Source organism: Gorilla gorilla, chromosome 3 (assembly GCF_029281585.2).
Source record: "Gorilla gorilla gorilla isolate KB3781 chromosome 3, NHGRI_mGorGor1-v2.1_pri, whole genome shotgun sequence".
NCBI classification, from domain to species: Eukaryota; Metazoa; Chordata; class Mammalia; order Primates; family Hominidae; genus Gorilla; species Gorilla gorilla.
This window is the reverse complement of record NC_073227.2, coordinates 205745468-205758177: the sequence shown is the minus strand read 5'-3', so window position 1 is coordinate 205758177 and position 12710 is coordinate 205745468. Positions and strand designations below refer to the sequence as shown.

Here is a 12710-nt window from a genome sequence, read left to right as displayed (position 1 = left end):
ACCTAAAGGTTGGGGCAGACACACACGTACACACATGCACACACCAGTTTTCTCTGGAAAAACCCCAGTAAATGCTGTTCACTGATGATCTTCTTTTCTTTAGGTGTGTGTGAAAGGGCCAAATGTATTTCAGGGCTACTTGAAGGACCCAGCGAAAACAGCAGAAGCTTTGGACAAAGACGGCTGGTTACACACAGGGGACATTGGAAAATGGTTACCAGTAAGTTGCCGCCTCCTCAGGTCACAAACAGTTCCGTTCCACTGTAGGGAAGAAAATGTCTTATCTACTGTGCAGCTGCCATGTGGCAGTGGCACCCTGAATTTTCTCTTTCGCTTCCTCCTTGGTGAGTGGTATGATGTAGACTGTTCCATTTCCTGCAGGGGACAGGGTTACACTTAGCATCCTTGGTTGGATTTTCACTTTCACTTCAGCGAATATGTTTTGTTCTGATGCTTTTTTGTTTCTTTGTTGTGTTTTTGGGGGTTTTTTTTTTTTGAGACGGAATCATGTTCTTGTCGCCCAGGCTGGCTGGAGTGCAATGGCGTGATCTCGGCTCACTGCAACCTCCACCTCCCGGGTTCAAGCGATTCTCCTGCCTCAGCCTCCCGAGTATCTAGGATTACAGGTGCCCACCACCACACCTGGCTAATTTTTATATTTTTAGTAGAGACGGGGTTTCACCATGTTGGCCAGGCTGGTCTCGAACTCCTGACCTCAGGTGATCCACCCGCCTCAGCCTCCCAAAGTGCTGAGATTACAGGCGTGAGCCACCACCGCGCCCGGCCCGTTTTGATGCTTGACATCAATTCTGGTTGTTGCTTCTCAACTGGAATACACAGAGACAGTGGCTTTTTTACAATATCCGTACTGAGCCGTGATGTTGAGGCCTCAGTTAAATAAGATCTGGGGGAAGTTGTGGTAGACTTCCAGCAATGTAGGATGGGTAAGGATTTGGGAATAAATGTGTTTCTTAGGTTTGTCATCTCATTAAAAATAGGGTGTTTCACAGATTAGATGAACTCCTTGAATTTAGTTGAATGTAGTCTCAGAACCATTTACTGTAGAGAAATTCTGAAGAGTCTATCTTAAGAGTGAGAAGCTTGTGCAAGAAGCCTGACCTGTCCTACCTGTTGGTTTGACCAGTAACCTGCTGTTTTGAAGTTATTATGATGCTGATTGCAAGCCCTAACATTACAAATATAATTTTTATTATTGTGCATTGGCAGATTCTTGTAGATTTTAGGTGCTTATTTCTCTGGAATTTGTATTGATTAGAAAAATACCTCCCAAAATTACTTCAGATTTTGCAATACCCAAACTATTTAGAGCTAAATTAAGTCCCCCTCTTCCGGTTCAAGAGAGATTAAGTGTCAGTTCCAATTCTACTGTGGCACTCACGAACACATCCCATAGTCTCTCTGGACCTTGGTTTGCTCCTTTTGAAAATGGAGAACTGGTGTGGAACAAAAGAACCCTAGACACTTTCTCCAGATGACTTTTGGAGGCATGAGAGTGGCCCCGAGGTGGGGATGGGGTAAAAGTGGGACTAGGGTTTTGCTTACGGCACTACTGGGATGTGGCTGGTCTGGTCCAGAGATGGTAGAGCACTTCCGCAGTTGACTCACTCTTCTCAAAGGGCCAAGAGCACCCCTCCAGACATCGAGGAAGAAAACAGGAATTTGGCCCTTGTGTAGGAAACATTTCTTGAACTCTTACTCTGTGCAGAGCACTTTGGAAGGAAAAGTTGTGTTCCTGCTCTTAAGGAACTTGAGTCACTTGGTGAGCCAGATGTGTACGCGCCTAATTCAGACAGGAGGCTAAATGAGCGAGCAAAGCCTTGCTAGTGTTGACCAGTCAGTGGTGCCAAGTGGTGACGCTGAATAAGCACGGGCTCTAGGACCCCTTCTCTGTCTCTGCACTTGGCCAAATAGCCTTGGACAAGTTCCTCAGTCTCTCTAAGCCTTAGTTTTCCTCTCTGTAAAGTGGGATCATAACTGACCTCTGTGGGATGTTATTAGAATTAATCAATAGTGTGTATTAAATACCTTTCAGTGTTGTACTGGGATCCATCCTGGTTGGAAACCAGCCATCAGCTCATTCATAACCCCCTCCCCTCTGATCAACAGAATGGCACCTTGAAAATTATCGACCGGAAAAAGCACATATTTAAGCTGGCACAAGGAGAATACATAGCCCCTGAAAAGATTGAAAATATCTACGTGCGAAGTGAGCCTGTTGCTCAGGTGTTTGTCCACGGAGAAAGCCTGCAGGTATGTGCTTTCTGGGTCTTGAATCTTGCTGCATAGACATTGCCATTGCCTGGTACTCCAGGGGCTTTAAATGTGATTGGAAGTTTGAGATGCCTATCACTTGGCTTTCATGTCTAATCTGCTAGAATATCATTGACCTGTTACTGATTTTTGTTGCTTGGCATTTCCTACTCAGAAAAATTTGTTCTCTTTAATTTCCACATTTTTATTTTACTTAGAGAGGTCTGATGTACCAAGGGGAGGTTGGATAAACATACTGGGGGACAGGGGCATGGGTAATATATGTTTCCAATTATGAAAGAAAATATTGACATGGGTTATGAGAAAGTTTACAATTTTCAAACATATTAAACCCAGCCTATTGATGATATGCTTCCTAATCATTTTTGAGCAAATGGTGGTTGTGAACCAAGAATACTCAAAGTTGAAAATCAAAATCAGTATTGCAGTGAAACATGTATGGTATTTGCCAAAATGTTGGACAGATGATGCCAAGGAAGAGAGGATCTGGTTTCCTGAAAATTAACCTTTTGGAAAATAGGGTCAAATGGTATTTCTAGTTCTAGATCCCTGAGGAATTGCCACACTGACTTCCACAATGGTTGAACTACTTTACAGTCCCACCAACAGTGTAAAAGTGTTCCTATTTCTCCACATCCTCTCCAGCACCTGTTGTTTCCTGACTTTTTAATGATCGCCATTCTAACTGGTGTGAGATGGTATCTCATTGTGGTTTTGATTTGCATTTCTCTGATGGCCAGTGATGATGAGCATTTTTTCATGTGTCTTTTGGCTGCATAAATGTCTTCTTTTGAGAAGTGTCTGTTCATATCCTTCACCCACCTTTTGATGGGGTTGTTTGTTTGTTTCTTGTAAATTTGTTTGAGTTCATTGTAGATTCTGGATATTAGCCCTTTGTCAGATGAGTAGGTTGCAAAAATTTTCTCCCGTTCTGTAGGTTGCCTGTTCGCTCTGATGGTAGTTTCTTTTGCTGTGCAGAAGCTCTTTAGTTTAATTAGATCCCATTTGTCAATTTTGGCTTTTGTTGCCACTGCTTTTGATGTTTTAGACATTTGACCCAGCAATCCCATTACTGGGTATATACCGAAAAGATTATAAATCATGCTGCTATTAAAGACACATGCACACATATGTTTATTGCGGCACTATTCACAATAGCAAAGACTTGGAACCAACCCAAATATCCAACAATGATAGACTGGATTAAGAAAATGTGTCACATATACACCATGGAATACTATGCAGCCATAAAAAAGGATGAGTTCATGTCCTTTGTAGGGACATGGATGAAGCTGGATACCATCATTCTCAGCAAACTATCACAAGGACAAAAAAACAAACACTGCATGTTGTCACTCATAGGTGGGAATTGAACAATGAGAACACATGGACACAGGAAGGGGAACATCACACACGAGGGCCTGTTGTGGGGTGGGGGGAGGGGGGAGGGATAGCATTAGGAGATATACCTAATGTTAAATGATGAGTTAACAGGTGCAGCACACCAACATGGCACATGTATACATATGTAACTAACCTGCACGTTGTGCACATGTACCCTAAAACTTAAAATATAATTTAAAAAAAAAGAAAAAGTTGTTAGATTTTAAAATTATTTTAGGATATTTTCTTATAAGAGAATGCACTTATTTTTCTTTGAGATTGCAGCTATTTTCGTTTGATCTAGAATCTTCTCATTCTTTTGATTTTTAATTTTATTGTTAGTAGATTATAAAGAATGGGATATTAGAGATTTTTCTTTAAAAATGAACCTATATAAATTTTATTTATTTATTTTCTTAAAGATAGGGTCTCACTCTGTTGTCCAGCTGGAGTGTAATGGCAGTCATAGCTCATTACAGCTTCAAATTGCTGGGTTCCAGGGGATCCTCCTACCTCAGCCTCCTGAGTAGCTGGGATTACAGGTGCAAGCCACCACACCCAGCTGATTTTCAATTTTTTGGTAGAGATGGAGTCTCACTATATTGCCCAGACTGGTCTCGAACTCCTGGCCTCAAGTGATGCCCATTGGCTTCCCAAAGTGCTAGGATTACAAGCATGAGACAGGCTTCCTTTTTTCCCTTTTTTTAAAAAGCAGTTATCTGATATCCATCACCTTGTTTATTTGACCCTGCTTTTAAAAAATAAGTATATAAAAGTAAATACAAATTAGAGATTTGTTAGATTGGTATTTCCAGTGGTTTTTTAAAAACATTAATTGCAAAATTCCTGATGCTTACCACATTTTAGAGCCAGGAGTTATTAATCTGGGCTGAGTGAACTCCTGGGGGAAGGGGGTAGTATGTTCTGAAGAGATGAGCCATAACTTTCATCATATTCTCGCAGGGGTCCACGAGATGGAAAAATAAAGAACCACTATTTTAGAGCATTTGGATCAAGCTATGTAATAACTCATTTGTCTGTGTTAAAGGCATTTCTCATTGCAATTGTGGTACCAGATGTTGAGACATTATGTTCCTGGGCCCAAAAGAGAGGATTTGAAGGGTCGTTTGAGGAACTGTGCAGAAATAAGGTAAGGTTCTGAAGGGTCCAGTCTGTCCTCGTCATAACTTGGCATTAAATGTACCTGTAGATATTCAGGGACCTCCAACAGAGGAAGTAATTTATTTTTCTTACCCTTTTAGGATGTCAAAAAAGCTATCCTCGAAGATATGGTGAGACTTGGGAAGGATTCTGGTCTGAAACCATTTGAACAGGTATGACCTTCATCTGAGTGCGTGAATTCCTGTAAAATAAATTTTCCATTAAGATTTTTTTACAGGTAGATTATATAAATATATGGGGTGACCTAAAGACATACATGAGGAATAAATAATGGAGTGGTTTGACAGGGGAAAGGTTTTTAAATCAAAAGCATTTATTCTCTTTTCCTGGACATCAGAATATGATCCCGAATCCTATCCTAAGAATAGGACGCCTGTCCTTTGTTGAGAAGGTGCAGCTTGGCTGAAATGAGAGGATGGATTGGATGGCTGGAGAGTGTTGATCCCCTCCAAGGCTTACGTGCTTTTGAGACCGGTGGCCTGTGTCCTTTTTCCTCTTTTAACTGCCTTGTTTATTGGCAGGTCAAAGGCATCACATTGCACCCTGAATTATTTTCTATCGACAATGGCCTTCTGACTCCAACAATGAAGGCGAAAAGGCCAGAGCTGCGGAACTATTTCAGGTCGCAGATAGATGAACTCTATTCCACTATCAAGGTTTAGTGTGAAGAAGAAAGCTCAGAGGAAATGGCACAGTTCCACAGTCTCTTCTCCTGCTGATGGCCTTCATGTTGTTAATTTTGAATACAGCAAGTGTAGGGAAGGAAGCGTTCGTGTTTGACTTGTCCATTCGGGGTTCTTCTCATAGGAATGCTAGAGGAAACAGAACACTGCCTTACAGTCACCTCGTGTTGCAGACCATGTTTATGGTAATACACACTTTCCAAAATGAGCCTTAAAAATTGTAAAGGGGATACTATAAATGTGCTAAGTTATTTGAGACTTCCTCAGTTTAAAAAGTGGGTTTTAAATCTTCTGTCTCCCTGTTTTTCTAATCAAGGGGTTAGGACTTTGCTATCTCTGAGATGTCTGCTACTTGCTGCAAATTCTGCAGCTGTCTGCTGCTCTAAAGAGTACAGTGCACTAGAGGGAAGTGTTCCCTTTAAAAATAAGAACAACTGTCCTGGCTGGAGAATCTCACAAGCGGACCAGAGATCTTTTTAAATCCCTGCTACTGTCCCTTCTCACAGGCATTCACAGAACCCTTCTGATTCGTAAGGGTTACGAAACTCATGTTCTTCTTCAGTCCCCTGTGGTTTCTGTTGGAGCATAAGGTTTCCAGTAAGCGGGAGGGCAGATCCAACTCAGAACCATGCAGATAAGGAGCCTCTGGCAAATGGGTGCTCATCAGAACGCGTGGATTCTCTTTCATGGCAGAATGCTCTTGGACTCGGTTCTCCAGGCCTGATTCCCCCACTCCATCCTTTTTCAGGGGTTATTTAAAAATCTGCCTTAGATTCTATAGTGAAGACAAGCATTTCAGGAAAGAGTTACCTGGATCAGCCATGCTCAGCTGTGACGCCTGAATAACTGTCTACTTTATCTTCACTGAACCACTCACTCTGTGTAAAGGCCAACAGATTTTTAATGTGGTTTTCATATCAAAAGATCATGTTGGGATTAACTTGCCTTTTTCCCCAAAAAATAAACTCTCAGGCAAGCATTTCTTTAAAGCTATTAAGGGAGTATATACTTGAGTACTTATTGAAATGGACAGTAATAAGCAAATGTTCTTATAATGCTACCTGATTTCTATGAAATGTGTTTGACAAGCCAAAATTCTAGGATGTAGAAATCTGGAAAGTTCATTTCCTGGGATTCACTTCTCCAGGGATTTTTTAAAGTTAATTTGGGAAATTAACAGCAGTTCACTTTATTGTGAGTCTTTGCCACATTTGACTGAATTGAGCTGTCATTTGTACATTTAAAGCAGCTGTTTTGGGGTATGTGAGAGTACATGTATTATATACAAGCACAACAGGGCTTGCACTAAAGAATTGTCATTGTAATAACACTATTTGGTAGCCTAACTTCATATATGTATTCTTAATTGCACAAAAAGTCAATAATTTGTCACCTTGGGGTTTTGAATGTTTGCTTTAAGTGTTGGCTATTTCTATGTTTTATAAACCAAAACAAAATTTCCAAAAACAATGAAGGAAACCAAAATAAATATTTCTGCATTTCAGGTGAGTGAGGCATGTTTTTTAATGTCATGTTTAATATTCGGAACAGCCCGTAATGTGCACAAGCGAAGAGCAAGAATGGCCCTGGGCCTGGAATCCTTCCCGGTTGTCTCCTTTTCTTCTTAGTCACCCTTCTCTAACTCAGCTGGCCTCAGGCACTGACAGACACTGACCCGAGCCTCCCACCGGGTTGTCTGTGGCAGAAGTCCTAACTGGTTGTGGAAAAGAAAGTCATGGTGTGAATAACAGAGAAGGTCCTGAAAATGCAGCTTCCTTGCTGGAAAATATATTTCAGGCGACGCTGGCTGTAACTGGTGATTCTGTGGTGAATTTAATTCCACTATTGTATTTTAGCACTATTTAGTCACTCTCTTACTGTAGAATTATTTCAGATGTCTCTTTATAGCAGCCAACTTTTTCTTGTTTCTTTTCTTCTATCTCCACCCTATTCCTTCTGTTACCATTTTAAAGATTTTCTTTTCCACAGGTATTAATGAATCAACCCCCTAATTTCTTCCAAGCCTGTTGTGTTTAAATCTAGTTTCCTGTCTTAAATTCTGTTTGGTGTGATGATGTGTACATCAAGCCATGTGCAGATGCTATCTTGTCCATTCTTCCACTTTTATTTATTAAGATCCTTATCTTAGCAGGGGGCAGTGGCGTGCACCTGTAGTCTCAGCTACATGGGAGGCTGAGGCAGGAGGATCCCTTGAGCCCAGGATTTCGAGTCCAGCCTGCCCCTTAAAAGAATTTTTTTTGAGACAGAGTTTCACTCTTATTGCCCAGGCTGGAGTGCAATGGCATGATCTCAGCTCCCCGCAACCTCTGCCTCCCAAGTTCAAGCTATTCTCCTGCCTCAGCCTCCCAAGTAATTGCGATTACAGGCACATGCCACCATGCACAGCTAATTTTTCTATTTTTAGTAGAGACAGGATTTCATCATATTGGTCAGGCTGGTCTCGAACTCCTGACCTCAGGTGATCCGCCCACCTCAGCCTCCCAAAGTGCTGGGATTACAGGCGTGAGCCACTGCACCTGGCAGGAATTTTTTTTAATGAAGATCCTTCTCATTTCTTCTCAGCTTACTTTCCTCCCCTTCTCTCCTGATGAAGTGTGAGGTTCTTAAGGCCTTTCCTTTCTCCCCTCTCCCTTAGCACTGAACACAGGGCTTAGAAACTAATAGATGTTCATTAAATAAACCTTTTGAACAAATACTTGAAATTTTGAACAAAGCTCCTCTTGCAATGAGGTGGATAATAAACACTGGGCTCTTTTAAAATCATGGTGAAATTCACATAAAGTTAGCACCGTCACCATTTTTCAGTGTACAGTTCGTGGCATTCAGGACATCCACACTGCTGTGCTGTCATCACTACCATCCAGCTGCATAAGCTCTTCATCTTGCCAGGCAAACTCTGTACCCATTAAACAACAACCCCCCGTTCTCCCCTCCTGTTAAACTCCTGGCAGCCACCACTTATTTTCTGTTTCTATTAAATTGACTAGGTACCTCATATAAGTGGAATCATACAGTGTTTGTCCTTTTGTGACTGGCTTATTTCACTCAGCATAATGTCCCCAAGGTTCATCCATGTTGTAGCATGTGTCAGAAATTTCCTTCCTTTGCGAGGCTGAATAATATTCCATTGTATGTATCGGCCACGTTTTGTCTATCCACTCATCCGTCGATAGGCACTCACTCATACTCTTCTTACCCTCTGGCTGTTGTGAATAATGCTGCGGTGAACACTAGTGTGCAATTCTGTTGGAGTCCCTGCTTTCAATTCTTTTGTGTATATGCCCTGAAGTAGAATTGCGGCATCATATGGTAATTCTATGTTTCATTTTTTTTTTTGAGGAAATGCCATGTTGTTCTCCATATCAACTATATCATTTTACATTTCCACCAACAACGCACAAGGGTTCCAATTTCTCCACATCATCACTAACAGTTGTTTTCTGTTACTTTCAGGAGTAGCCATCCTGATGAGTGTGAAGTGTTGTTTCACTGTGGTTTTGATTTGCCTTTCCCTGATGGTCAGTCATGTTGAGCGTCTTTTCACATGCTTGATTACCATTGGTATCTCTTCTTTGGAGAAACGTCTATTCAAATACTCTGCCCATTTTTAAAAAGTGAGTCGCTTGGGGTTTTTATGTTATTGAGCTGTGGGAGTTCTCTATATATTCTAGATATTAATCCCTAAACACTGTTTTTAATTCTTAATTTTCACTCCCCTGCTTGGGTTCAGTGCCTCCTCGACAGCACTAGAGATGTGATGGTGCTTCTTCCCTCAAATCAAAACCACCTCAAAAGCCCAGTGGTCTCTCTCCAGCCAGAACAGAAAAGAAAAAATATGATTGATTCCAAGATGGTTGTTTGCCTGGCTGTGTGCCAGTCCTTTCTTCCGTCCAGGCCCCTGGCATGCTAATACCACTTATTTCTGTAACTTCCCTGAGAGCTGAAGTCTCCAGCAGGGCCTGAGTCAGGAGGCCCAAGTGGGGAAGTGAGGGTCTGGCAAGAGCCACCCTGCTGCCCTCAGAGCTCCCCAGGGACCCCTCCCAGGCCCCAGCTCTGCCATACCCTCATTTTACATCTAAACTCAGAAAGCAATCTATTTTTAAGTCTCTTTGGCATGTGGTCATTAAATAGTTTTGTCCCACTCCCTATTTGTAGATTATTGGAATAATTAAAATGTGTTGCTGCACGCCAGGAATATTTTACATAGATTATCCATTTTATACTTACAAACTTTTGAGCCACATGCCGCCATTATTCCAGTTTACAGTTGACGAAATGGAAGCACAGCAATAATTTCGTCAGCGTCATGCCCCCAGACAGAATTAGAGCTAGCCATCTGCCTCCAGAGACTGTACTCGAAACCTCATGCTGTGGATTGCTGTTCCTTCATGTGTGTTTTTGGCACTGAACTTCCTGACAAGACCTGGACTGCCTGGTGCCAACAATTCTGCCTCCAAGCTTCAGTACAAATGGTTTCGATTCCAGTCTAATGACTTTGCCTTGCCCCAGTAGAGGCTAATGCCACTTCCCAGAGTTTTATTCTGGTTTTACGACTTAGCAAAAATGAAACCCCAAATCCATCAAGAACAAAAGCTTGACAGAAACACCATTCACCAGGTGTGGTGGCACACGCCTGTAATCCCAGCACTTTGGGAGGCCGAGGCAGGAGGATTGCTTGAGCTCAGGAATTTGAGACCAGGCTGGGCAATACAGTGAGACCTCATCTCTACAGAAAATAAAACAATTAGCCAGGCATGGTGGCATTCACCTGTAGTCCCAGCTACTTGGGAGGCTGAGGTGGGTGGATTCCTTGAGTCCAGGTGGTCAAGGGTACGGTGAGCTATGATCTGCCACTGCACTCCAGCCTGCGTGACGGAACAACAACATGTCTCAAAAAAACAAAACAGATACTCTGTATTAGGAGGAACATATGCATGAGTCACAGATACGCAGGTTCATGTGATTCCCCAGAACGTCCACGAATCACCAAGCATGGCGATAGTAATAGCTATAGGTATTGTGGATTTGCTAACGGGCAGTATGCTATGCTGTGCTCTTTATGCTCTCATTTAATTCTCACAAAACCCCTGTTAGATGAGTGGCCGGTCCATAATGATGTATTTACCGTCAACTAAGGGCCAGGTGCTATTGTATGCTGTGGAGGTGCAGCAGTGAGTGTGGCAGACGAGATCCTTGCCCTTGGGAGGCTTACTTCCTAATGGAGAGAAGGAGGCAATTGACAAGAAAACAAACGAGGCCGGGCGCGGTGGCTCACGCCTGTAATCCCAGCACTTTGGGAGGCCGAGGCGGGTGGATCACGAGGTCAGGAGATCGAGACCATCCTGGCTAACATGGTGAAACCCCGTCTCTACTAAAAATACAAAAAATTAACCGGGCGTAGTGGCGGGCGCCTGTAGTCCCAGCTACTCGGGAGGCTGAGGCAGGAGAATGGCGTGAACCCGGGAGGCGGAGCTTGCAGTGAGCTGAGATTGCACCACTGCACTCCAGCCTGGGCGACAGAGCCAGACTCCGTCTCAAAAAAAAAAAAAAAAAAAAAAAAAAAAAACAAACGAATACTGCAGATTGTGATGGATGCTTTGAAGAAAGCAGTTGTATTCACAGTGCCCATTTTTAAGTGTTGTGGTCAGAAAAAGGTCTCTTTGAGGAAGTGACATTTGGGGTGATAAGCCAAAGAATGAACAGAAAGCCTTGCAAAGCTCTGGAGGAAACGTTTTCCAACAAAAGAAGTAGTGGGTGCAAGGCCCTGGGGTGGGAAAGAGCTCGATCTATTCAAGGAACTGAAAGGAAGCCGATGTGTCTAAAGCATCATGAACAAGGGAGAGTGGACTGGAAAGAAGTTGGTGATGCGGGGGCAGGTTGCCAGGCCCTGCCGCCCTAGACGGAATCTCAGTTTTCCCCTGGTTCAGGAGGAAAGGGTTTGGGGCAAGGAGTGACATTCCTTGAATTCCCCTTTTGGGAACAGCTGCTGAGGGATAAGAGGAGAGGTACAGAGACAGGTGGAGATAGTATAGTGTGCGAGGGCAGCTTGAGCCAAGTAAGTGGCAGTGGCTGGAGAAGGAATTTATTTGAAAGCAGTTTGGAGGTAGAACCACTGCATGGGAGGAACCAGGAGCAGAGAGGGCTTGAGGTATGAGCATACTGGGGTAGATGGTGGGGCTGTGCTTACTGAAGCGGGGAAGATGCCGAGGCACGTGTTTAGGAGGAGGGGATCAAGAGCTTGGACTGGAAGTTTTCCCTTGAGGTTCCTGTCAGACCACCACTTGAAGATAACACACCAGTCTGCGTCTCTGACTTAGGAGACAGCTCCAGCTGGAGAGAACAGTTCAGAAAGCCATCAGCTAGAGAAGGGATTTAGAGCTGTGGGACCTTATCAGGTAACCTGGGGAAGCTGTGTAGAAAGGAAATGCAGTAGAAGAGGACCCAAGACAGAGTCCTGAGACCCTCTGACAAGTGGGTTAAAGAAGGAGCCTGCAAGGGTGATTGAGAATTACCTGCCTTGCAGGAACGACCAAAAACCAAGAGTGCGGTGTCCCTGCAGCCAAGGCAGAAAGGCATTGCAGGAAAGGCATAAGGGGCACTGGTTAAGGCATATGCTGTTAAAAGCGGAATATGTTGCCAGGCACGGTGGCTCATGCCTATAATCCCAACACTTTGAGAGGCCGAGGCAGGAGGATTGCTTGAGGCCAGGAGTTTGAGGCCAGCCTGGGCAACCATAGCAAGACCTCTGTCTGTAGAATTTTTTTTTTAAGGTAGAATAATGTGGGGATAGTCCACTGCATTCAGCAGTGGTGGTGACCCTGCCAGTAACTGCTCCAGCAGAATAGGGAGGACAGAGCCTGCTGGAGCACATTGAGGAATGAACTCCCAGGAGGTCAGGACAAAGGGTAAATAGCTCTATTTTGCTGTGAAGAAAGTGGAGATGAATGGATAACTGCAGAGAGATGTGGGGTTGAGAGGTTCGCTTTTGCTTGCAGGTAGTGGTGGTTTCTAAGATGGGAGATACTGGAGTAGAATGACATGCTGGTGGGAGTGATCCAGCAAAGAAAGAGAATGATTTAGGAAAGGGCTAGCTCGAGAGGTGGGGAGGGTTAGAACTGAACGATAGTAGTGAGACTGGCCATTGATAGG

The 12710-nt window shown here is 43.4% G+C and overlaps 1 protein-coding gene across 10 annotated transcripts in view; it reads left to right on the top strand.

Moving 5' to 3' along the window:
• ACSL1 (acyl-CoA synthetase long chain family member 1) overlaps positions 1 to 7044 on the top strand; it is a 71486-nt gene extending 64442 nt beyond the window's left edge. For all 10 annotated transcript variants that reach the window (XM_055384892.2, XM_019025440.3, XM_063705677.1 and 7 more), the window contains 5 exons: positions 104 to 220; positions 2128 to 2271; positions 4724 to 4825; positions 4938 to 5009; positions 5379 to 7044. In XM_055384892.2, coding sequence (XP_055240867.1) covers positions 104 to 220; positions 2128 to 2271; positions 4724 to 4825; positions 4938 to 5009; positions 5379 to 5519 — 576 coding nt within the window. In that variant the 3' untranslated portion in view covers positions 5520 to 7044. The remainder of the gene's footprint in view (positions 1 to 103; positions 221 to 2127; positions 2272 to 4723; positions 4826 to 4937; positions 5010 to 5378) is intronic.
• Positions 7045 to 12710: the final 5666 nt, after the last annotated feature.